The sequence below is a fragment of the Macrobrachium rosenbergii genome, chromosome 36, assembly GCF_040412425.1.
Source record: "Macrobrachium rosenbergii isolate ZJJX-2024 chromosome 36, ASM4041242v1, whole genome shotgun sequence".
Lineage (NCBI taxonomy): Eukaryota > Metazoa > Arthropoda > Malacostraca > Decapoda > Palaemonidae > Macrobrachium > Macrobrachium rosenbergii.
In genome coordinates this window covers 5,668,285-5,696,206 of record NC_089776.1, presented here as the reverse complement: position 1 = coordinate 5,696,206, position 27,922 = coordinate 5,668,285, and the positions used below count along the sequence as shown (strand labels likewise).

Below are 27,922 nucleotides of genomic sequence, written 5' to 3'. Positions count from 1 at the left end.
ATTGCATTTGACCCACTTATTATCCCACTTATTATTATGCTCTGACATTGCTGCCTATAATATCGCGACTCATTCTAATAGACTTTCCCATAAGTTAAATAATAAATAATAGAACCTGGAACAATCTTGAGCAACAAGATAAAGTTTTAAATTTATCAAACAAGCCCCTCACCATTAACCAACACTTAGTTTTGAACCTCGATTTATCCTTTGGCCTCATGCCGGAGCGGAAAAATAACCTAGATTTCATTGTTGCTTTTGACAAATTCATATCTGATAAAAATTACAGCCGAGAAGAGATATGTTTAAAAGACATCTTACTAAATGCAATAGCTGACCTTAATAAGAAATACCCTGTCCCCCGTAGATTTATGAAAACCATCCGCTCGCTACAAAAATTAGATGATGTAATGAGTACAGATCCGACAAAGACGGCAAAGTCGTGATTATGGACAAAGACTCTTACCTCGACAAAATCAGCCAACACCTTAGTGACACAAACACGTATGACAAATTAACGAAAATTCCCCTCCAAAACGTCTCCACAGAATTTTTTTTTAGAAAACTAAGATTAATTGGCAAAGACACAAAGAGCACTGAACTACTGGAGAAATTTAGAGTCATTGATCCAAAACTACCTTACTTTTATGGCCTTCCCAAAACTCATAAAGATAATCTTCCATTCAGACCTATCATCTCATGTGCCGGAGCTTTCAGTTATTAAATTTCTAATTGGTTAGCCGGCCTCCTTTCCCCATTCTTAGGCACATTTTCTCCCAGTCACATTAAACATTCTGAAGATTTCTGTCACAAGTTCAAAGAAGCACATATATCCCTATTCACAAAAGTACCAGCACAGGGCGTTCTACAGTTTTTGAGAGGAAAATTAACCCCCTATTCAGATCATTTCCCACTAGCCCTAGATAAAATAATAAAGTTAACTGAATTATGTGTATCAAATAACACCTTTTCATTTGGGGAGTCATCCTATAAACAAAAATTCGGGTGCAGCATGGGCAGCCCTTTCAGTCCTGTTTTAGCCAATCTATACAAGGAATATTTTGAAACTGTAATAAAAGCTAAAGACATGCTATGGATGAGAAATGTAGATGATATCTTAACATTTTGGGATAATAAGTGGGTCAATTGCAATGAACTTCTTTCAAAATTAAATGCATTAGTGCCTAGCATCAAATTTAAAGTTGAACAGGAAACAGACAACAAAATTCCTTTTCTTGACGTTTTAATGATTATAGATACGACAGAATACAATTACCACACACAGAAAACCAACTTTCTCTCTGCCATACTTCCATTTTTATAGGTATCATGACATCTCTATCAAAATTGGCGTAGCCAGAAATTTATTCTTAAGAGCCTTACGGATTTGCTCACCGGATCTCCTGGAAAAGGAAATTGAACTAATCCGTAAGCAGCTGTCATCTTTATAGTACCCTGACAATTTAATTGAGAAATCGATCCACAAAGCAAACTCTATTTTCTACCGTCCCCCCCAATAACCAGACCAGAGAGACCCACACCTTAACAGGATTAAGATGTTAACACAGACACTCGGAAACTTTAACCTTTTGCTTTTACCTACCCAAATACCTTAGCCAAATCCATGATTAATGTCCAACAAAAGCCAGCTCCCAAAGACACAGGAGTTTACAAAATCCCTCGCCTCGATTGTGACCAATCTTATATCGGCTTCACAGGCAAATCACTCCCCAAAGATTAATACAGCATAAACGTTCTGTTAGGTATGGACAACAGAGCTCAGCTATTTTTAACCACATAAATAACCTTAACCACAGAATAAACTGGAATATGTCTCGTATAATTTATAGCAGCAATTGTCGGTTCAAAAGCAAGATGGTGGAATCAGCCTTGATTAAACAAAGAAATGCAATGAAACTCTCAAGAGGTGCCAGGAATTCAGATATTATAAAATCTTCCTCCTACCAGCGATTCAGAAGATTAAAGAGAAATTGTCAACTGGAGTGACATAGCGGCTGACCTATGGGTCTTCTGGTATAAATACTGCTTCTCTGTAACTTTTTCTCAGTCACTATTTGCCTGAGGAGAGAGACAGTTTGGTCTCTGAAATATAGCCTTTATTTTCCACATTTTGGCATTTCTATGGGCTCCCTTATATTTGATGGAATTCTGTTTTAACAGAAAATATTTCACAGTCATGTATATATATATATATATATATATATATATATATATATATATATATATATATATATATATATATATATATATATATATATATATATATATATATATATATATATATATACATACATACAATGCAAAAGAACAGGAAAATTTTTTCCACTTGTTAAAAAGGAGCGGTGCAGGAACAAAAACAGTTCCATGTACAGTCGTTTAAGCCTACGTTTCATGACCCTTTGTTACATCATCAGTCTATAAATGAAATATCAACACACTAATGTTTGATAATTCTCTTATAGATGTCCCTGATGATGTGGCAAAGGGTCATGAAACGTAGGATTAAACTACTGTGCATGGAATCTGCTTTTTTCCTTCACACGCTCCTTTAATAATATATATATATATATATATATATATATATATATATATATATATATATATATATTTATATATATATGTATATACATACGTTTATATTTATAATATATATATATATATATATATATATATATACATATTTCTTATCTAATTTCATTACGGTGTCAGTGACCTAGATGTTTTGAACTCAAGATAAAAACTTAGTGAGTTAATCTCTCTCTCTCTCTCTCTCTCTCTCTCTCTCTCTCTCTCTCTCTCTCTCATCTACATGCTAACGCGACGATAAAGTTGAAAGACAGTTAGTTAGCAAAAAAACAAAACCAGAATGGCTGCTTCTCCGATGCAAATTGTTGCCCGGTTAAACGATTCTTTATAAAGAACGTTTGTGTGGAGCCAAAGAAAAAATAATCTCCTGTAATGCTACTTTTTACTTTTGTGATTCATATGCAGAGAGCTTTATTTTAACTTTGCACTTCTTATTGTCCTTCTTCCTAGATAGTTGATATCCTGGTGAGACTCGGGTCACCAAGTAAGAGAAAAAAAAAGGAACAAAGAAAAGAAAAACTCTAGTTTCACCAACCGTAGCAGGGTTCGAACCACTCCGCCTTCAAGTTACGATCAGCTACTCGGACTTGTTGTTAGCAGTTGATTGTGACAGTCATGTTCTTTAATCATTCCAAATGTAAACGATACTCAGCCTTGATATTTCCCAAAGAATATTCTTTACATTACTGTGTTGATTTAGAAGCCCTCTTACCGAACTGTACAACTTTAGAGACCATTTTCAGTTTCATTTGGTTATTTGAACACCTTTCGAGGGGAATGCAATTTCCTCGCTACTTTAAACAATACCTTCTGGGAAAGCAGCCTAAGTTAACAAAATCCAGGTAAGCTTCCCTCCCCTCTTGTTATTTGAAGGACTTTCACGCGGTAGCATTACAGCCCGTTTTGCACTGCTGAAGAATGCACAGAGTTATAAATTGTCCCTGTGACAAATCTATTTAATAATTTGGATAAGAGTTTTCTTTTCATTAAATCCCATTTGATTAACTGATTTACAGGCTGGTTGACTGATTGATTTTAGTAATATAAAATCTGGACCAAACATGGTTTTTGACTCAGACAAATTAAGATACTGAATCCCGAGTTGCGGAGTTTCGGATTCAGTTGATGTAACTCGATCTTGTCTATGGATAATGCAGACTTCGATTCGGCCTTGACCTCCGAGTTGTGGACTCGACTACAACACTGGTTTCTAGGTTTCTAGGCAATAAACTTAGAACAACAATGGGTCTGAGACAACCAGAGGTAATGACAGGTTCAGAAGCTCCTCCTCAGATTCGAAAACGCGTAGACCCAACTCCGAGATGGGTCTCAAGCAGGCGGTCTGATATCTCAGGACTCTCTCGTACTCGTTCATCGTTCGCCATCTGTTCACCTGCCATTTGGCGTCTTTGTTGATGGCAAAAGGGCCGTCAGGGTCGGTTGTGTTTGGGTGAAGTAACTCAAGCTGCGCCTCTGACACCGGAAGGCTGACGAAAGTCATAAGATTCTCCAGGCCGGTCTTCGCGTCTTCGAAGATTCTTTCGTACTGGATGAATCTGAATCTGTTGAGGAAAAAAGAACATGAATTTATAATCATTATTTGTAATGCAAACAGTATACTCTCTCTCTCTCTCTCTCTCTCTCTCTCTCTCTCTCTCTCTCTCTCTCTCTCTCATGTACAACTTATATAGTACTACATGCTTCCAAAAATCGTGGAGGAACTTTGATTATATTTGATACAAGAAAAATGCAAATTTTAAATCGTTTCATGTGCTCTCCTCTGTTGTGTGAAATGTTTAGTACAATGTTCTTTCAAAATTCGTGGAGGAATTTTAAATGTACTTGGTACGAGAGTGCATATAAAGTTAAAGCCATTTTATGTAATACCTGCCGATATCCTTACTCCTCTCTCTCTCTCATACTTGAAATGCTTTGAAATATAAGGTCTATATGTTTTAAACATTCCTGAAAGACTTTTAAACTTATGACCCTCGGTAACAACAAATTAAACGAATTACTAAAATGCGTTCTTGTGTTCAATTAGCCTATTTGGGAATATTCGACAATGTATCCTGGAAATAATTACACTGCGTATTTTCAGTCAACTTCTTCTTATCATCTCAAGATTATTATTATTATTATTATTATTATTATTATTATTATTATTATTATTATTATTATTATTATTATTATTATTTCGTTGAAAAGAATGACACTGTATACCCTTGAGCTTATATTTCCCCTTCTCAACTTGGCATATAATGTTTCTTCGTTTCATCAGGTAAATTATGAAGTAGCTGTCCGAAATTAATTTATTTTCTGGAGGGTTCGTAGTCCTCGTTACCATTTAAACGGGGTGAATGGCACCATGGTTGTTTTGTTGTTTGGATTTAGCCAGCATCTTGCCGGCACGGGCTCTTGCTCCCAGAGCAGCCCGTAACAGAAAATATTATCACATGCAGGGAATATTTATACCCGAAAACTGGTTTGATTGGTTGGTCATATTCAGGAAGCTCTCCTATTGGCTGCGAGTCTGGCTAACCAACGGATGTGCTGATTGGTTGGCGCCGGGGATCTCCGCTCACGGCTCGAAGAGGATGGCGACCGTAGAACTGTCTCAGGGACACGCCTCGTTGTTCTCCTGACTGAGATCGGCAAGAGGAGGATTTCCTGAGTGACATCAAGAGTAGGGTTCTACCGAAGAATGGCGAGGGCCTCGCGGTCCATGTCGCCGTCGAGGATTATGGTATTCCTCAAGGTCTAGACCTTGGTATTCCTCATGATATGCTGGCACTGGGGGCGTTGCCGTGGTCTCTCGTGCAGTTTTGGTAAACCACTCCTTCATGTAGATGGACGGCAACCCTCCCAGTGAGGGGAGTTTTCGTCATACCAATGTAAGATTGATGGAATTAATTCTCAGGGCCCAGTATTTGGTAGATCACTCCTTTCTTCTTCATGGGATCACTGCTAATGGAGGAGCTGTTGTTCGTGAGGCACTGGGCCGTCCTCTGATTTTTATAATAGACCATTGTCCCTAATTCGGCAGGGGTTGCATGAGCCAGAGTGATGTGTTCCAGGGCTGTTTCATCCCTCTTATACTCCATATTCATGTATCCCAGGTAGAATAATTTTATGGCCCTTGGGCCCTCCAGTTGGAATGGCGTTGACAGGTGATTATCGTCGAAAGTGAAGATAATGTTTGCATTTCTGAGTGAATGTTACCAGTTCAAGAGGATGCTGTATGGATGGATGAACTCAGCAGCGAATTTCGACAGGGTGATGAGGAAGTTGCTAGCTGGAGCCAAGAGCAGTGACCATTTGGTGGATGATGTGTTACCCCATAAAGCATCATGGGAAAAACTCATAAAGGTATTACATCAGGTACCATAGAGTGGAATTCCTTGGACACAGGTTCAACTGTAATAACATCGCCATGGCTGAAGCGAAGTTGATGAAGATCAAGGATGTATCACTGCCAAAGAACAAGATGCAATTGAAAGCATTTCTAGTTTTGACGGGCTTTTACAGGAAGTCTGTAAACAAGATGGAGTGGAAGGATTCTTAACAAAAGGCATTTGATAGAAAGAAGCAGGCTTTTGGAAATGAACCAGTACTTTAAGTAGCAGATTCACAGGACTCGCATCGTGCAGACAGATGCATCAAGTTAAGGATTTGGAGGCATACTACTGCAAGAGGTTGCAAATTTCCAATTGCTTATGCAAAGGGATTCAATCTGTAACTGTAATAGGTGGGTTTTGTGATACAGACAGACCACAAGCCACTTCCATAAGTCCATGATGCAAGAGTGAAAGTCAAATTATCATAATCCAAACCTTTTCTGCGAGTGTGCATGGAGACAGGGCTTAATAGCCTACACGGAATATTCTTGTGGCAATCTAAAGGTTATCTAAAAACTAATAGGACATGACAAACGGCATATGGCTTATGTTAAGCTGAGGTCACATCAATAAACGTAGAGCCATTGTTTTCAACAATGATAGATGTCAGGCTTAAAGATGTTAAGTCTCCCAAACATAGTATGGCTGTTCTGAAAAACGTCAGCGGGTAAATACTAGGTAATGGAATTTGACAACCTAGTGGTTTCCCCACACTACAGTTTTCGGCTTATTACAATGAAAAATCAGGTTTTCCTGACTAATTTTCTTGCAGCAAAGATGCAATGTCTAAATCAATTCTCTGGGTCCGGGGTATACAGTCGAAGAGCCGGAAAACTGATTAACAGGTAACGTATTCAGGTGTAGTGGTCCAGATCCAGCAACACTGATATTGCAAAGAGAGTGCTCACCAGATGGCTCCAGGGACATTATGATTTTTTTTAGAGGTTAAGTTTACGAAAAACGAAAACTGATTGTCTTTAAAGAGAAACAGGTAAGATAAGTGCTCACGGGCCACAGCTTACCTATATAAGTTAGTATAGCAGGTATTCACTCTTATCATCATTCAGTTTTAATCCGCATTCTGAGTTTTTGAAGCTTGCCTGTCACATCAGTGACATTTCTGTCTCAATCATAAAATTTCAAGCACGTGTATTATTGTTATTACATGTGCTTGCAATTTTATGACTGAGACAGAAATTTGGGTGTCATAATTATGGTGTACTGGATGTGCAGCAAATTAGCTTAATTTACTTATTTCACAACTTATTCTGTCTTCCCTGGTTCTATCTTTTTTCGATAAACTGATGCACATACAGTTTATACCTATGGCAAAATTGCAGCTCCTTAACTTTCTGTGATTATATCATTATTTTATGGAAATATTTTGCCATCTTATCACTGTTGTGGAAGTCTGATTCAAGATGATGGTAATTCAATGTCAGCCTAGATAAAGCTTTCCCAGATGTTTCATTCTTGTCAAAATTCCATAGGCAAATCCTGCGGCAGTGTTACCTTTTGGGAAATCTTTGTAACATCTTTTTGACTTCATTCAGGTCTTCCTCGAGTAATCTGCACACTGTGTCTGGGTCCTTGCAGGTGTCATCTTTGCAGAAGATTCGTCGCGAACGAGACCTGGATGAAGAGAGAGAAGGCAAAGTTTATTATTATTATTATTATTATTATTATTATTATTATTATTATTATTATTATTATTATTATTATTATGAATGTTTCCATTTCTCATTTTTTTTCAATTGTTACCACTGAGGCAGCTACTGTTGTTATTTAAAATTTGCACACGTTCAAAGGAGCAATTTAAATACGCCATTAAGTTGTTGGGCAAGTCCCACAGATCAGAGAAGCTTTAATCTTTTAGCTGAAAGCTCGTTTGTGTTAGTGAAGGAGAGTTGGAGCATCAGCAATCTTTAGATCTAAGTGTAATTCTAGTATTACTAATTAAAACCCATCTGATAGAAATCGAATACTGAAATGATTTTGTGTTGTATGGCACACAGTGCCTATTGCTCAAACTGCGCCTGGCTTCTTTGTTAAAGTTAAAGTGATAAAAACGATTATTTCTCTAATTTACCAAGAAACACGACAAAATAGTTCCTCATATCATTCACGTGTAATATGGATTGTTAAGTAGAACTGTACTATAACTAGTTCCTCGTCTTTATTATAGTGGATTTGATTTTTGAGATGTAGCGTAATTTGGCCAAAAGAGACTTTTTATGTGAAATGTTGCTCATTGTTCATCTGAGGACATTGTTATTGAAACTGGCATTATAAACAGGAAACTTAATGACAAATAATTGCTGGAGTTTTGTCACTATCTTGTCATTAAATGGGATAATCAAGACAAAATGGGATGAAAGAAAATAACGCTCACGACAAAAGATTAGGAAATATGACAACAGACTATTCATAAAGACAATGCTGGTTAGAGGTTTTTATAAAGGTTACGCATTGTATCGTGTATTTGCTCCTATAGTAGTCATTCCGCTTCCTCGTTACATGCTACCGTATTTTTCAGTTCTTCTAACATTTTCTTGGAGCATAATTCTGGCCTAGATCAGCTTCAACACCAGTTAGCCTCTCTGGTTAAAATTCCACTATTCATCTTTTGCCGAGTTTCAGAATGCCATACCATTGCGCATTTCGGATTGTAAAAGAGGAACGCAGTATTAAATAGGATGACAAGTAAAACGTGTAGTTTTTATTGCCTTGCAATGTACAAAAATGTCAATCAAATAAAATTTAAATACTGTACTGTTATTGATAATTAGCTGCTTTCGGTATTATGTTTTGCGACGTTAGAGTAAAAATCCGAATTGATTTGTGGTCTGTGGGTTTGGCTATCTTATATCGTTTATTTTCTAGGTCAAAGTGAATATGAAATGAGAAAAGAAAGCCATTATGTGAATGAACAGAGAGTTTTCATAATAATGTAACTTCACTGCATTCCTTCAAGAGACCGGAGCGAATGCTGCAAATAACCGATGGGTAAAACCCAGTTGCGAGAGCAAGATTCTTAGAGGCGACCTACCTCTCTCTCTCACACTAGTGAGGATTACTGCCACTGAGAGAAGACACAATACTTACGAAAGCACAGCCCTCGGGTCCCGGGCCAGGTAAATCATTTTGATGTCCAGGTCTTCATCATGCAAGAGACGCCAGGCCCATTTTAACGATAGACGGACGACCTAAAAGAAAGGGAAGGCATGATTTTGTGTTCCTACATTGCTCTTGTGGCTTGATAATTGATTTAATCATCTACTACAAACACAAAATGACGAAGAGAACAAAGCTCAACCTCGAAGAAAAGTAGAATGAGGAGAGAATAAATAAAATAGGTACATATATACATACCCAATACATAACCAGCTACTTATGAATGCAATCTCGATGTAAATTCTTGCTACGACAAGTTGTGAATGAAACAAAAGAGAACCAAGCTGCGTCTGAAACGTTTGCTTTAAAATATCGCGATTTTTCCTGCGTTTGTCGTGGGATGAAGCTGAGGATAAGGTGCGACATGTCCCTCGGATGCTCGGCGCTTACCTATCCTCGAGCTCCTGACCGGCGCCATTTATATAATAGGACCATCGCTAACCCCCGCTAATCCTACGACTGTCCACCCCGAACCTCACGCATTTGCCATTGTTAACCTCACCCTTCCCACACCTACAGTATTGTTTCAACTCTCTCCGCTGCAACTATAACCTAACCCAACCTTCATTAACTTACCTAAAATCTAAATGATTTTTTATCACTTCTATTGATTTATTTTTTGGACTAGTGGCTCACGATCGTACATCGATAGCTTTCCTCGCGCGAATACTGTACGAGCGCTTATGCATATGTATGATTCATTTCTTCGTCACGACCAACGATTCGCGTGGTCGTCATTACTGTATGTTGGTTCGCATTTGTCTTTAGAGGATACCAAATGAAATCCAGGATGCAAATGCTGCTCTCGAGTATGGTCATGCTCGTATAGTAGGCTATAACACGCATTTCGCTGACGGAAAATGTTGTTTGTGCTCACAAATAGCTCTTCTTTGCAAATGTTAAGTTGCTTTACGTTTCCCATGTTACATCTTTGGACGAACGAAGCCTACCTCCCATATTACTTCTAAGGTATATATATTAAGTATGATTTATCTCCCACATTACATCTTTAGACATATTAAGTGTGCCTTCGGCCTCTTACATCTATTGATATTAATCTTGCCCTGAAACCCCCATCTTTCATGCTTAGACATATTAAGCGCGCATCACGTCTTCCACATTACACCTTTGTTTTTAATAAGAAAATACATCCTAAATGTCCCCAATCAAATACAGAGACATATTGAGTGAGCCATCTTTAAACATACTGAGTCAGTCGTAAATCTCCCACATTACAGATTTGTATTAAGTGAGCATTTTGTCCTCAGCATCATATCTAAGCACAATACGTGACTCAAATATGACACATTATATCTTTAACTTGTTAATGATGGCCTAAGTCTCCCATGTGAAATCTTTAGCCATATGATGCAATATGCCTTCATTCTCCAACATTACATCTTTATTTACTGTATATTTAGTGAGCCTAACTGTATTAAGCTAACTTTCTTTAAGTCTTCCACACTGCATATTTATTTGTGAAGTGAGCTTTCCCTCACTAAAGTTATTTGTTTACACATATTAAGCTTGTGCCAATTCTCACGTAATCCATCCGAAGACAAATGAATAGTTCCTGAAGTCTCCCATTTTGCATCTTAAAGTGTTTAATTAAATCTTCCACTTGACATCTTTAGCTAAATGAAGCACACCGGTAGTCTCCAACATTGCCACTTTGGACATAATCATTAAGAGAGCCTCAAATCTCCCATTTTATATCCTTAGACGTGAAAAGTCTGCCTTAGGTCTCCACTGTTACATGTTGAGGTCTGTTAAATATGCCTCCAGTCTCCTGTATTACATCATGAAGCATATAAAAAGTGATTTAAGTCTGTAACATTACATCTTGTGATTTAGGTTTGCTTAAACATCACAAATTACATATTTAAGACTCCCTTTAGTATCCCATGTTATATCTTTATGACATGCTAGCCATGTTTGTCTCAAATTTCCAACATTACTTCTACCGTACAGACATATAAAGAAGGCTTTGTGTCTTTCACTGCACTTCTTTAGGCAAATCACGAGGCCCTAAGGATGTAATGCACGCTTAATATGTCTAAAGCTTGAATGTGGAAGACTTGGGCAAGCTTAATTACTTAAAGATTTAAGTCAGGAGATGTAAGACACCCTCAATATTTCTAATATGTAATGTGGGTATCTATAAGAAAAATATTAATGTAGGTGGCATATTATTTATTACACCAAGGTACTGTTCCCAGGACCGTTATTTCAGTTTGTTCCATAGCAAGGATAAAAAAGGTGTAAGGTGGAAAGGCGTTATTCCCTCGTTCAGTCAAGATTAGACTGAGAAGCGTGTCCAGTGATTCCGATTATTTTTTAATTTTTCATTGCAAGCTTCCGACGTTTTCTCTGAGTCATCAGAATTATAAGATAAATACTGAAATATCAATGGACAGCTTTCAGCATACACAGTTCTTATTATTTTGCTGACGTCGTTAAAAAGAAATTACACGGCTGTAAGAGCATTTCTTGTTTTTTTATGAACAACAAAATCGAAACGTTTATCATTTCCGTTTTATATATGTTCCCTTCTTTGCTGGTCGTATTCTGCTAAAATTTCGGAGTACAGACATTTTTCGGCCCATTAATGCTAGGTTTGTGTTCACGGTAAAATTGGGTGTCACGGTGTATGTTCAGATGTTCGGAAATTCATGTTTAGCATTTGATCGAATGAGTACCTTTAGGCAAGATTAGAAAAATTTGAAAAAAAAATTATAAAATCTTAAGCCATGTATCTTTCTTCATATCTATGAAACGCTCACCACAGAAAATGGCTGGTCCGGAAAATGAGGGTGATGGTTTTCAGAGCATCTGAGTAATGTCAAAATTTCTTACATTTTTTTCTGTCCAATTGCTATATTTTCGTGTACGCTTATAGCTGCTGACGGGTGTGGTGTACGAGTATACATGAAACCAGAGGGATTATTGATAACACGTTCCTAAATTGACTGTTTGTTATTCTTTTCGAGAATGATAAATTAACGCATGAATTTGTAAGCATATAAACATTACTGTAAGCAAAAAGATGTTCTTCGTGGATGTCATTTTTTAAAAACCCCATTAAGGATGGGCATAGTATTTCGATAACTGTCCTTAAAACAATTTATAGAACCTAGAAATTTCTATGGATTCAATGGGCGTTCCCATACGTGATACAGGTGGGCGTCTATTATGTCAAAGCCTCTGTGTCCTGTTCATTTCCTTCATCCAGAATGTTTTCAAAATACTGTCTCACCCATTTGGCATCTCGTTTGCTTTCATTTTTAATTTCATAAATTTCATCTTTTATAATTACAATTTACCCTTCTGCATCTTTTCTTTGTTTCCTCATTCATTTTACTATGAAGCTCTCCCATAATCATACATCATCATTTCCCTCAAGGGTGAAGTTAGGGTTGGGCAGTCCGAAGGGTTAGCCTACGTTACCCTCCTCAAGCAGACATCTGGAAATCATTGTATGCGTAATGTACTTTATGAGAAGGCCGACTGTTCGGGCAATTTGCTCTCCCTTTTTAGCCAATTAATTACGAAAAGAGCAGAGAAAAGGTAAAGGAGGAGACTGCCGCCCAACAGGAACCGATAGACCGGTCTCTCCAAAAAAAACCAAGGTCAGTCAGTGGTCGATCTCACCTTCACAACATGGATGTTTGCCGTCATGCACATATTAGAGATGAACGTCGTGTTGGTGCAAGCATCCAGCGGAACGCAGCTCTGGGAGAAGTAAGAATTCCATTGCATGTAGTAAGGGAAATTCTTCAGACTGGTGACTTGCTTAATGTATCCTGGATGGACTTGGCAGTGCAAGAGGTCGTGCAGGAACTCGAATGCGGCTTTGGTTTTGCTGTCATTTTTGTGAAGAATTACCTCCCTCCACCAACGGAGAGGCTCTGTGCTGAAAAGCAGACAAAGAGAGTCAGAGATTTGTTCAAAAATGAATTATATTTGTTCCTCTAGGTTGCCAAATGCACTATTCCGTCTTTCCTATAAGGAAGACCAATAGGCAGGCAACTTGGGGTTCTGGCCCACAAAATATACAGAGGGAATCAAAGGTATTATTTACAGATCATTTTATGTCATTGCCAGTAGAAAGCCAAATCAGCTTTAGTTTATGTTTTGTATATATATATATATATATATATATATATATATATATATATATATATATATATATATGTGTGTGTGTGTGTGTGTGTATATATATATATATATATATATATATATATATATATATATATGTGTGTGTGTGTGTGTGTGTGTGTATATATATATATATGTGTGTGTGTATGTGTGTGTTTGGTAGAATGGGCAAATTAGTTACCTTATCTAGCAGATACTGGCTGGAAAAAGGAGCAACTGCGCTAGAGATAGACACTGAGTCATAAACGTGAAGGCAACAACGGTTCCGCGGCGTCCCTCAGAAAAAGCCCGCTTAAAAGAACAAGGAGAAGAGAATCTGCGCCTGAAAAACCTTTACTGATTGAAGTTGCATGGTTTCAGATGTTGAACCACAGTGACTAATAATTTTGTGTCAACTGTGACCCAAAGCCTAGATTCCACGATCAACTTAACTAAACCATAATCTTCTTGACCCCTTATTTCATTTCTCCTCCAGAGGACATCAGTACACTGAAAATTTAATGTACATATACATTCTAATAGGGGGTAGATAGGGGTGTTTTTAGAGAAAAATTGCCACATGAACTTATGAACCCTTGTGCAGAAATGTCCACAGCAACAGCAGGTTAAAATGCCTATAAATGAGTCTCATTAACAGCTCGTTGAACCACCCTATGAACACTGTGACATTCATATTCTGTATCTCACACGATTTCTCACTACCCACTTACAAGGTCCTTCCTTTCAAATACCTCTTTCGCCCTATATGTTCAGCCCTTCCTGGGTGTCCCTCTCCCCATTTCTGCTTAACACATCTTAGTTACACAAATTGAATCAGTTTTGCTGGCAATTTATCATCCTTGAGTCTGTATACAAAACAAAATATCTCAATAGACTCTGATCCATTTAACTACTCCAAAGGTCTAGGTTCGTGGTCTAGGTTAGGGCACTAAAGCAACTGTTAAAGTCTAGACTTGAGTTACTTACACCAAGGTAGCTTAGCCTAGAATATGCCTTTAGCCTAGGAATATGCCTAAGTCATAACTTTAACTTCTGTAATGGATCTATCGAGTCATATTGCCAGATCATAAAATCATGACAACCTTATTACATTAATCTTATTATCAGTAGTAACGACTACACAGCAAAGCAAGGAGAGCCAGTCACCAAAAACTGATTGAAAGCAATTAACCAAGAAGTTAACACTGATAAAATAAAGTTCTATACTTAATAACAAACACATTTAGGTGAGTTTAAATCAGTTGCACCAATCAGGTTGAAAATCAACTTCACTGTAGGAGATTTCAGCCTTGCCTCGTTCAGAGTAGCCAGCCATTTCATTTTGTTTTTCTTTTTCCCAACGAAATTGTTGATATGGAACAGGGGACAGCCAAGAAGCGCAAGACAATGCATATACATTAAATTTTTTATATACTGACAGAGGCAAAACTGCTGTATTTGCATGATTTTTTTTACAAAAGTCAAGTAAAGAAAATGCAACCATAGACAATCTAGTGGTTAAAACAATATGTAATTAAATTTGACACCGTTTGCTTGAGATTGAAAGAGCAACAATAGACAATACAATATATACAAAAATACTCAATTTTAAATTCGGTGAAATGATTGATGAGCATACTTCTCAAGCACAGAAAAAGTAGTATACAAATAAAAATAACATTTGCATATTAATTGTATTAACTTATATTTTTTTCCCCTGATGAAACAAATGTGAGAACATTCATGGTATATTCTCTATATCCCTGCCACACAAGAAATGAAAAGACATTCGTGGTTCACTCATGGCCTATGTGTCTTGGAAGCTACAACAACAAACTATAGCGCTACCGGTAATAACACTACAAAAGCTGTTGATTTATCAGAGCTTCTCTGTTATCATCATGATCCATTGGTGCTCTTCTACGAAGACGTGCACGCGGCAGGGGATCCGGTGGATTCAAGTGAGGCTCTACAAAGTGTATTTCAGCCTCCATATCACCTGCACACGAGAAAACATGGGAAGTGCTGGAAAGATGGCGTGAAAGAGATATCCAGAAGGAGTAGCCTCAATATCCAGGAAGTATGTGAGTATGCCAAGATACAGGTGAATGTCCGACTACCGACCGACGATGTTGGTATACGAAACGGTAATGTTGTGAAATGGGGATAATCACACCGGGGTTACTCTAAAGGTGCATACACACTGCGCTGATGTTTCGTGTTAACACGCCATATGACGTGTTAACACGTGTTAGCAAAAAATCTGGAACAGGCGTTCTCATAATGAAGTTCACACTAGTCTGATATGTCGCGTAACACGTCAGCTGACGTGTTACGCGACATAACATGCATCAACACGCATCAGATCAAATTCAAAACTCCCAGATATTCGTCAGAAGGAAATCTGCGTCAGATAGGTGTAGGCGCATATTATTGTATAGTATTTTGATATTATTCAATAGTGTTTCGAAGTTATTCTATAGTGTTTCGATATTATTTTATAGTGTTTCGATATTATTCTATGTTTTGAAATTATTATGTGTAAAAGGTTGTAGAACTCTTCTTTTGTCATCCTAAAGTACATAACAAAACGATCTTCCTGTGACAGTAACTGGGGAAATAGGTGATGAAACTCGCCAAAACTATCCCTTTCGGCCTTTATCACATTTGTTTGAGTTTTTTTTTCCAGAAGTAGCAAGCGCTATAGCTATTGCTACTAAGTGCTCCTCTTCTTCATCGAGTTCATTTAACATATTTTCATTCATTTTCAATTTTTACAACACAAAATTGGAGGATAAGAAAGAATGAACGTGCTCACTCCACAAAAAATCAAATCTTACTGACGTAACATGCATCAGATAAATACAAACGTCGTTGTGTTATATGATGCAATCTGTTGCTGTGTGTTGACACGTCACATGGCGTGTTAACACGAAACATCAGCGCAGTGTGTATGCACCTTCAGCACTTCCGTGTTAGCGTGTCAAGGACATTGATTTTTCTTTCGACCTGCCCCTGCCAGAGGAAGTGGATTAGTCTTGAAAACACACAACGCGTATGCGTATATATATATATATATATATATATATATATATATATATATATATATATATATATATATATATATATGTATATATATATATATATATATATGTGTGTGTGTGTGTGTGTGTGTGTGTGTGTGTGTGTATAACGTGTTTGTATAAGCATGTGTGTATGTGCATGAGTGACCGAGAGATTTAATTTTGTTAACTTTTTTTCTGTATTGTGGTATATATTTTGCCATATGAACACCTGAAAGGTGCAGAAATTTGAAAGATCTGTTCATGAACTTTTAGTATGTTCCATGAAAATGTCTGTTTTTATGAAGCATACCTATAGTTGGTACAGAAAAGTTCTTTTCATAAAATTCATTTAAATCTGGCGCGAATAATTATGGTCAGAGATCTTCTCTAATTTTTCATATTTTTCCATATTTGATGAAGCTACTGGTATTATTTATATCTTTAATGATTATACAAGGAACAAAGGCTTACTGGATTAAAATGCCGAGATACAAAACTAGTCTTTATTTAGTAAATTAACAAAAGCATTTCAGCAAAAACTACGATCATGAAATTGAGTCTCACACCCCCAAACATAAAGTCACGACTAGAGAAAAAATAAGTAAGTATATCTTAGTTTAACCAGACCACTGAGCTGATTAACAGCTCTCCTAGGGCTGGCCAAGGATTTGATTTATTTTACGTGGCTAAGAACCAGTTGGTTACTTAAAACGGGACCTACAGCTTATTGTGGAATCGAACCACATTATAGCGAAAAAATTTCTATCACCAGAAACAAATTTCTCTTGTTCTTCACTGGCCGGTCGGAGAATCGAACTCGCGACCATCAGAGTTCTTCGCTGGGTGAGCGGGTTCCATTCTCGACTACCACGACTAGAGAAAAACCAGACTCACGGTTAAAGCGGTAACTATTCAAATCAATCGAATTAGTGATTCTAAACCAACCAGTACTAGTGACTAACACCCCGGTCACCAAACAAAATAAAAAGGTCATTGTTACTCTAGAGTCCAGGGATTCCCAAACTGGGGTACATGACCATCAGGGGTACATTTGCACGTTTCAGGGGTACATTTGGTCTGAAGAAAATAATTACTACTGTACAATACATGGTGTTGTAATCTGCACTCAGGTTGCACTTTTCTCAATTTCGAAGTTGATTAGCACAACTTTTATGTAATCTACACATGCAGACTCCATAAATTTAAAATATCAAAATATTAAAATGTTCTTTTTTAATATGAAGCTTAAATTTTAGTGTTAGGGGTACATGGGAACCTATGAAAAAGCCCAAGGGGTACCGAGGAACAAAAAGTTTGGGAACCTCTGCTCTAGACCAAAATAAATGTTAAAAAAGAACACCACTTCCATAATTCACATCCCCACAGGATTCATCCAAAATTCCTGTTAAGAGAAACATAGCTTACATTAAAACCTGGAATGGCGCATAAAAAATAAGCACTTAAAACTGAAAAATGGATAATAAAGAACAGAGGGGTTTCACTGCAACGTAAAATGGGTAATCCACATAATGTCTGAAAAAGGTACAGGTGTTAATGAGTTATATTACTCACATTCCATGACCATCAGGAAGCCGCCCCTCCAAGTGGCTGTCTCATTCACAAACACAGCTCAAGAGAGCGATCACACCAGCCGCAAATCGAAGTGAATACCCATTCTATGGTTACTCTATAATATACACATTGCAGAGCGCACATATGTACACATTCACTTAATAACCCCTCCCATGAAGGGTGACGTCACCAGCAAGTTCAATGTTCAAAGGACCACGCCTTCCGAACCCACAGATAGCAACAAGGCTTCCATTCATCTGCCGCATTTTCCCCGTGCATCTTGGTCATGACCGGGAGCCATGAATGAGCGGCGCTGGATACCCGCTGTCTCTAACTGCGGAAAATACCAGCGTCAACATAGAATCCGTTTGCACAGTAGACACGTTTTCAAAGACCAGCAACTAGTCAGCTGGATGAGTAATATATATAGATATATATATATATATATATATATATATATATATATATATATATATATATATATATATATATATTATATATATATATATATATATATATATATATATATAAATATATACATATAATATATATATATATATATATATATATATATATATATATATATATATATATATATATATATATATATATATATATATATATATATATATATCTTCTAAAAACACATAACAGACACCTCACACGTCTCGAACTGTCGACCTAACCGCCCAGTTCTCCCCGCTGCTGGGAGAAAGGGAGCTGGGGATTTGGTACAATACATGTACACATTCGTTACCGGGGTCTAAGCGATGTCAGGCAGGGCAGCCGATCGAGGCTACGGCCTATCCCACCGCCAAATCAAAGTCCTTCAAAGAAGGCATCGTGCTTACCCCATATAAAAATGGGAAAATAGCACGTTAAAACGAAGAAGAATATATATATATATAATACACACATATATATATAATATATATATATATATATATATATATATATATATATATATATATATATATATATATATATATATATATATATATATATATATATATATATATATATATATATAAACAAAGCAGTGAGAAAACCGGAAATCATATCTTCTGTTTATTTACCCCAACGATTCGAGAATTCCTACAATCATCTAGGCTGCCCTGAAATTAATTTTCCCAATCTTAAAAAACGTGCCTCGATAGCTAATATCTATAAAATATTTAGATTTTGTAATAAGTACAGTTCTTAATCCAAAATAAATCAAAACTATGTGTAGTTGTTACGTTAAAATTAAAATCAAATTAACATAAAGAAAACTATACAGCGGTTTTTAGCTACAATAAAATCAAAACTATAAACAATTTAGGAAATAACTACATGAAAAACACAGTAAAAAAAAAAAAATAAGTATTGCCGGGTTTATTGTTGAGAGGTGTGGCCACTAACTGATAAAGAAAAGAATACTCACTGACGATGTCCGAAAAAGGGAGAGCGAGAGAAAGAGAGGGAGGTGTGAATAGTAGGCAGTTAAGCAGTGTTAATGGTGTGGAAGTAGTTTGGTTGTTTATGGGCGACAGCAGTTTCTTGGTCTAAAGAGGTACTAAAGGAAGAAGCGTTTGAGAAAGTATTTGAAATTACTGTACATAATATCGGTTTTATATAAATTTGAATGGTTTCTTATGGCTAAACATTTTTTTATTTTCAAATTCAGCCATTTTAATGACTGATACCACTATGGGAATCGATGCGAACTTTCAGCAAGCGTAGGTAAATCCGACATAATTTCCAAAATTACATTTTGGACAAGTATATCTATAAACTACGAAACTTAAGCTCGCCAGGAGCGAATATCTTGCAATATTATATATATATATATATATATATATATATATATATATATATATATATATATATATATATATTTATATGTGTGTGTGTACATGTATATATATATATATATATATATATATATATATATATATATATATATATATATATATATATGTGTATGTATGTATGTATGTATAACTGAATCACGAAAATATGGAACGTGATAAATATATAAATAAAGACCTTTCGAAGGCCTTTCGACTGGCGTCCTTTACTTTGCTAAGTAGAGGAAGCCAGACGAAAGGCCTCGCAGCACTCCAGTGTTTCTCTTTCCCTCATGGAATTTGTCTATATATATATATATATATATATATATAAAAGGCCTATATATATATATATATATATATATATATATATATATATATATATATATATATATATATATATAAATGGATGTATGCATGTGTGTATGTTCCAGCATAACTTTGAAAGGCATTAAGTAAATGTCAAACCAAACTTGGGAAAGAATACTGTGGGGGTAATACATCACTAGCACCAAAGGGCACCAAAGAAAAATACTGACTAAAGTGGCGGCAGACATGTTGGAGGTCTCTCTCGCATTTTTTACCAAAAAAGAAGGGTTTTTTGCTCTTGGTGATTATACCTCTCATAGAGGGCAATGTGTTAATAGTGTCTCTACGTAATACACTGTGCATAAGCCAGTTAGTGTTGTGTAATTGCAGATATATTAATCTACATTCTGCCCCAATCAGTGCCTTCGAAATTTTCAAAGATTCAACTTCTTGAAGCCTATTGGCCCTGGGAAATGGGTTATGGAGTACTGTGTATGCATTAGTGCTTGGCCCTCCCTTTACCACAAAAATGTCATCTGACCAACCTCCAACCGTTGTGCCAGTGACCCTGGCACCTAATGATACCTGTGCCCCACACACAAGTTTCATACTCGCGAACAATTGTCTTTGTTTTATACAATACCAATCGAACCGTTCTGATGTCAAGTCTGCTATGCAATCTGCCTATACAAAATACAAAGACCTGATACCAGAAACCTTTCTCCAGGAGCGACCCGCAAAAAGCCTATCCTCTCTCAAGAAAATATCATACATCACTAAATGGCTAAGGACCTGCTCAGTGGATATCTATGCCGATGACCCTTACAATCCACCTCCAAAGGGGCCTGCTGATCTAAGCCTACCTGCAGTGTATCATACGGCAGAAAATGCCTTTCTAAAAGAAAATCCCTCTCAGAAAAAATCTGACAAAACCTCAGAAAAAATTGAGGAAGCTCAAGACAAATTTTCACTGATCTGGGACGTGATCAAAGGATTACAGGAATCATTCAACAGTCTTAGAACTGTGGAAACAAATAACAATCTTTCACGGATCTGGGATGCGATCAAAGTAGTGCAGGAATCATTAAACAATTGCACAGCAAGCCACCAGACTCCTTTGAATAAGGCATCTATTGTTTCCTCGCCTCCCAACAACATGAGAGAAGTGAGGGTGCGAAGCGATGTCGAGATGGCCATACCCTCCCATGAGGGAACTGCCCTCTCTCCCTCGGATGAAGTGCCCACATCACCTATAGACCTATTGGAGGGGATTAACAAACCCCAACCTCCTCTCCCTCCCCAGTGCCTCCGGTGGGAAGATAGGTCTTCAGTGACGATCACCTGCCCTTGTGAGTCTTCTGACCCTATCTCCCCCAAACCCCTGTCGTGGCTGAAAATGTGATTGATCATGAGGGGATTGGGGGCTGGCAGCCACAAACAAATAGAAAAAAGAAAAGAACATCTAGATTGTCCGCTGAACCGAAGCCCAACATTCGTGAATCATCTCGCCCGAAACCTGAAAGAGATGTCACGTTGTGATTCACAATTACGCTCATTGCTGAAGCTAGATGCCATAGTAGAGAGAGTCAAGTTTCTCACAGGCTTCGACCCTCTTACCTGTCACGAACTCCCATGCAAAATTAAACATAAAGTGGCCTACAGGATTACCTGCTTATTTCAACACCTCGATGTTCTTAATACCTAACTCGGGTCCACCCTCCTCCAGGGAAACTTACTGACCCCCCAAGTAGGGGTTCAGGCGCAGACTCACCATCTGCCACAAGTGCCAGCCATCCTCCCAAGCCGAGTGAATGCCCACCTCCACTGGCCAACTCCCCATCCACCCAAATGATCAACTCATTCATTTCCCATCTTTGTGAGTTGCTATGGATACACTAGATATAACCTCTTGGAATATTTTTGGCCTCAAGCGAAACATCACTCCCCTAAACACGTTCTGCAAAAACTTCAAAGGCATCATTGCATTACAAGAAACACTCCTCTGGCCTCATGACCTTGCCATCTGCGATTCAGTGCATGAAGACTTCAGAGCTTTCTCGACCTTATCAATGCAAGTTACAGATCACATTGTATCCAGTCGCCCAAAAGGGGGCCTTTCTTTCCTGTGGCACAAATCACCAGACAATATGGTGAATGTGTTGACCTATAGGAGTGATAGATTGCTGGGGCTTCAAGTGACAGTAGGGGACTCAAAGATCCTAATAATTAATGTTTATATGCCCTGGGAAAAGAACAATAATTTTGATCAATACTGCATGATCCTAGGTGAGTTACACAGCATTAATCATGATTTTACTGCTGATCACACTTGTCTAATTGAGGACCTTGACTCTCACCCCACAAAGCAATTTTATAATGAACTTACTCACTTCTGTCAAAATCACTCTCTGAGTTAGCGATGTAATGCTCCTCCCTTCCGCCTTCTATACCTATGTACAAAATAGAACAGACACAATTACAACCTCCTGGCTGGACCACTGCATCAAGTCCCCTTAACTTCATGATTCTATTGTGACCTGCAACATTCGCTACGATCTTGTAATGGGCTATGATCACATTCCCTTATAGGTGTCATTCTGTACCCCATCCCTCCCTACCCTGAACCCCTAACTGATCACCCACCTGCTGTTAACTGGGATTTTAAAAACCAACAGAAAACCAGATCCTTTAGGGAAACCACGGAAACCAGGCTGCGGTCAGTAGTTCAGCCGGCAGACACCTTACTGTGCACTAACCCAAAATGTAGAAATGACCATCACAGGAGAGATCTGAAAGAATTCTATTCAAATATAATTTCCGCTATGCTTGCGTCTGGCAGGGATACCTTTAGATCTCGTCAAGGCAATTCTCGCAATATACCTGGATGGAATGGCTTGGTTAAAGATCTATATACACATTCACGAGAAACGTTTCTACTGTGGAGGCAAAATGGTAGCCCGAGGGAAGGACACTTTGCACTGCTAATGAGGCAGGAGAGAGCGCAGTTCAAATTGCCCTTAAGCATTGCAGACTGAATGAAAAACAACTAAGAGCTGATGCAATGTCTAGAAAATTAGAATCTGGCAATTACCCCCATCTTTGGAAGGACATTCAGTCCCTAAATCCCAAAACTAAAAAGCTATCACAGAGAGTAGGAGAAGCCGTCGGTAACGAGGCTATTGCAAGAATGTCTCATTACACTCCACAACATATGAGATAGCTGAAAGAAAAAATCATATCAAAACCACAGAACACATATTACTTTTACAGAATATTCACATATCATAATATATACAATATATATATATATATATATATATATATATATATATATATATATATATATATATATATATATATATATATATATATATAATATATATATATATATATATATATATATAAGTAACCTAATACCAGAGGAATCTTAAAGATTAACATTTCTTTATCTTTATAATAAAAGTTACAAATCAGTACTTTCATAAACTCGAGGCCAGGCTTACCTGAAGAATGTCATAGGAAGGGATTTAGCCAGTAACTCTCCAGTGTAAGTAGAACCGCTCCTCCATGTTGTCCATAGGATGATAATCCTTGGAGGGGTGCCCTTCCAATTGTTTCTTTCGATCTTCGCACCAGAACGTCTGCTGAGCTCTGAACTCGGTGATACCACAAACATTTCTTCATTCTGGCCACTGCCTCCTGCTTCATTTGCTGAAGAAGATGATCTTAGGCTACAAGTTATAAAGAAAGTCATCATAGCCACTGTAAAAATCACAATGGTGAGTTTGCGTTTTGGGGATTTCATCCTGAAGTTTTTATGATCTTGCCATCTTTTCCATCACTGCTTTTTAAATGAAAACAGACATTGAGGTGCAGCTGCCTTCATTTTAGCTTGTAACGTTGCCTTTTACTCTCTGATCAGAGGCAGGTCTTTCTTGTTGGAGTCCAGCACTAGAAGCAGTAGCTAGCATTCTATGATGTTTGATAACACGGAGCACGTGATATATCAAGAAGTTAAAAGTACTGATAAAAGTGAAAATTCTGACGGAATTTCATATAATATAAAAACAAACGGCCAAAAACAATTATTTTTCTTGAAATAATAATAAATGACAGCAGCCTAGTGTATTATGCCTTATAGAAGTGTGTTGTCTCACGGCATGCGTTAGAGCTTGAAATGATTGCGGCTTCTTTTTAAAGAGTCAAGTTTTTGCAAAGTTGACTCATTTACAAGAGGACACTTCAAACACTGGTTCACGGAGCTTTTACGAGAGTTTAGGTAATGTTTTCTAAACTGTACCCCACGATCGACATTATTGCATGAGAATTGAAACATTATTGAGATGCAGTTTATAATTAGAGTAACTTCTGAAGTGTCGCTCTAACACTGACTCCCTTGTAAACTCATTTTCACATCGCAGTTGAAGAAAAACAAGTTGAGCTTTGTGAAGATTTATCATTCAGTCTTAAGTCTTTAAGACGCAGTTGTCTCTTTGAACGATGTAAGTAAGTCATTTGAAAATGAAAGAGAACTTGGAGACTGTACTTTGGTGTTCTTGTATTTAGAGGTGGATTCTAAGACATTTTTATTAGCAATTCTACTGAATCGGAGCTGTGGATTAGCTGACCATTTTGCTGTGATTATAACAGTTAATAATAAGATGGGTGTTGATGTTGTCACTGTGGGTGACGCTGAGCTGAGGGTTTTGTTCTTTTCAGGGAAATTGGATATAAGAAATGACTGCTCTCTAGTGAGGGAATGGTCGCCGATCTTCTACAACATTGTTATTTACAATAGAAACACAAATGACACCATTAGTAGACGTTGCAGCAGTAGTGGAATATAATGATATAATAATACTATCATTTTTGTTACTACTATTACTACAGCAATGATAACTAGCAAAATAACCAGTCAACAAAGACCACCGCTTCAAACATGCTTCCATATCAAACTTCTTATGGCGAGAAATACAGACTGCCTGCATGACCTTGCAGGTGGATCTGTGTCTGACTGTGTGATGGAACAACATCTCATACTTGAGCAAAACACTGTCTATACCAGCAACGTTATCAGGAAAATATTCAAAAAGTTGTGGGCGGAAGGAGAGAGGCTTTGCAGACAGCACACTTGTTACTACAGAGCGCTTACAAGATTTGCAAGTCCAGATAAAAATGCAATACTGTATTTGTGGGCAGACGGACTGAGGAACCGACGAATGGACGAACGCCCTGGCAGACCAACCTACTGTCCCTCATCAAGATTTGTGGGGTTCTCATTTTAGTAACGATGATCATCATCTCAGAATTTAGAATGATATGATTGATAATGACGATGATACCAGCTGTGGTGATGTCTACTCCATGGTAATATTTATCACATTATTTCTTCACTTGACTGAAAGTGGTTATATCAGTTTCAACGACATTATTTTATAAAGACTGATCAGTCTTTACCTCCATATGAACGTTCACCATTTCTTCTTTTTTGTCTAGATTATTGACGGGTGCAAGGTCAAAAGCTTATTATCCCAGTTTTTTAATGCCATCGATTTAACTATTTTTGGTTGTAAATTAACTTTTGAGAAAGGTTTAGCTCTTCTTCAGTTGCTCAAAATGTCGGTATACTGGGAAAATATTTCCAGATTTTTTGAGACCTCTCTCCTGACGAAATGCTTTCATACTTTTATTCTGATATGCGTCTTCAGCAATTGACTAAGATTTTAAATTGCTGAACCAAAACTAGAGTTCTATTAAATCTCATATCCCTGACCTCGATATAAATTTCAGGCAAGTCGTTCAATTAGCTCATTTTGCATTCTATGTAGTGTTTCATGAGTGTGACCATCAATTGCATTCAAACCCTCCCAGACTTGACTATCACCACGTAGAACTACTGTATATGTGCCGTTAATTCTAAAGTTTTGCCTTTTCCTTTGTAGGGTTCAGTACCACACAGTTTCCTAAAAGTTTTACCCCTCCAGTGATCAAATTGTGGAATAATCTTCTTAAACCTGTAGTTGAATCGTAAGAGCTACAGAAGTTCAATCTTGCTGTCAATGCTCTTTTGTCCAGCAGGTTAACATGAGTTTATTTGTCACTTGTCTGTTTTTACTTCATTATTAGTCTTAGTTGCTTTCCATCTTATTTATTTTCATTTGTTATTTTGATTCCTTAGCTCTCAATTTCCCTTTCTGAACGGGGTTCCTTTCTCTGTTTGGCCTTTGGGATTGTACCTTCTGCTTTCCCAACTAGGGTTGCAGCTTGATTTGAATAATAATAATAATAATAATAATAATAATAATAATAATAATAATAATAATAATAATAACATCTAAGTCAGTGGCTTCAATAACAAACTGACTTATTCGAGTTACACTGCTTATTCACTAATGTGGACCATTCAGAAGAGAAGCCAATATTTTGTTTTGTTCACACAACGAAACAACTATAACTGCCGTTTTCACACGCTATCTAAACGGACTGCCAACGCGGATGGAGAGAGATATTATCTGCATTACTGGTTGGCAAAGATATCGTTCGTTATCATTTGCTTTTTTCTCTTTCTCGAGAGCACTGATAACCACTTAGCAGCTGAAGTTAAACAGCTGCAAATAATTTCTGCGTCGTCTTCAGCACTCTTGATTCGCAGCGAGTGAGAACGGTCATGCATAACTTGTATGAATACAGTTTTAACGATTTTATTCATCTGGGTAAAAATACTTCTTGGCCATTTGTTTGCATTTTTGGCGTCGATGAACATAGGTGTTGTGACATCCTTTTAATATAAATCTGTCTTTCCGCCAATCCGCAAGGCTTGTTATTGCGCACATCACGGGGTTTTAAACCACCATACCTGTTTAAAAATTAATAGCTCCCATTTTCTTATGACCATTATTATTTTCTTAGTGAGTGATGTTTTTCATACACAGTTTTTCGCCCTTCCATAATATCAGGTTGCCAATGACTATAATAAAACTTGAATTTAATTATTATTCTATATTTAAATGTTTCATCAAACTCTCTTCACAAGTCATGCATAACACTCACTCTATCAAAAGACGTGACTGGTCCTATGAAGTGCATTTATTTGTTAGTCTGCTAACACAGATATATTTTTAAAAAGATATTTATTGGGATGCTGAACAGTGATGAAACCACTCTGCAGAGATATTACACAACATTTACTTCTACATACGCCAACACAGAGGGCTCATCAGCAGCGCACTGAACTCCCTACACACAATGCCGGACACATTTATCTCTGCACGCCATTTACACAGTCTTGTGCGGCCGTAGTATTAAGTTTCGTTCTTCCATATATCCAGCACCTTCTGGGTCTGCTTTTCCACCTGCCTCTTAATAGCGTCAAAATTATACATTTATCCTTAACTCTTCCCACTTGCTCAAACCATCAAAACAACTTGATCAGTCCTCTTATCCGTGTTAAGCCATTAATCACTTCTCGTGGTCAGGTCGGCAACGCGACCTCCTTGTGGTTATAGTGACGCGGGTTCGTTTCCTGCGACCAGCAATCACAGCCTCTCAATTTCTGGCGTTTGGGTCTTACGACTTCGTAGTTACAAGCATATCCAAAAAAAGCGTGAAGAATTCGAGAAGTTAAGAGGGTATTGTGGCTATTAGAATTACAATTCTATGTACCTTCACATTGCTTAACCCTTCATCTCACCTTACACCGCATATATTACGTAAAAAAATCGTCTTAACAGCTTAAAAATGTTTCCTTTAATTTACATTCAATTTCCACCCCTTGTTTCTTAGAGGAGAGGCCAGATGAATGTAGTGACCCCAGAGGCTCCTCCTCCTCCTC

General features: G+C 37.4%; 1 protein-coding gene across 3 annotated transcripts; it reads right to left on the bottom strand.

Annotated features, from left to right (window-relative positions):
* Nucleotides 1-2,975: 2,975 nt before the first annotated feature.
* Nucleotides 2,976-26,578, bottom strand: LOC136856563 (carbohydrate sulfotransferase 5-like). Of its 3 annotated transcripts, none has more exons than XM_067134418.1 (6): nucleotides 26,469-26,578; nucleotides 23,595-24,063; nucleotides 12,831-13,092; nucleotides 9,111-9,211; nucleotides 7,518-7,637; nucleotides 2,976-4,169 (listed from the first exon to the last, which is right to left on the bottom strand). In XM_067134418.1, exons 2-6 carry the CDS (start codon nucleotides 23,894-23,896, stop codon nucleotides 3,839-3,841), a joined length of 1,116 nt encoding a protein of 371 aa, XP_066990519.1. In that variant the 5' UTR covers nucleotides 23,897-24,063; nucleotides 26,469-26,578; the 3' UTR covers nucleotides 2,976-3,838. The 3 variants fall into 3 exon arrangements, with proteins under 3 accessions (XP_066990519.1, XP_066990518.1, XP_066990520.1); XM_067134417.1 differs by having other exon boundaries at nucleotides 26,456-26,571; XM_067134419.1 differs by having other exon boundaries at nucleotides 26,492-26,566.
* Nucleotides 26,579-27,922: the final 1,344 nt, after the last annotated feature.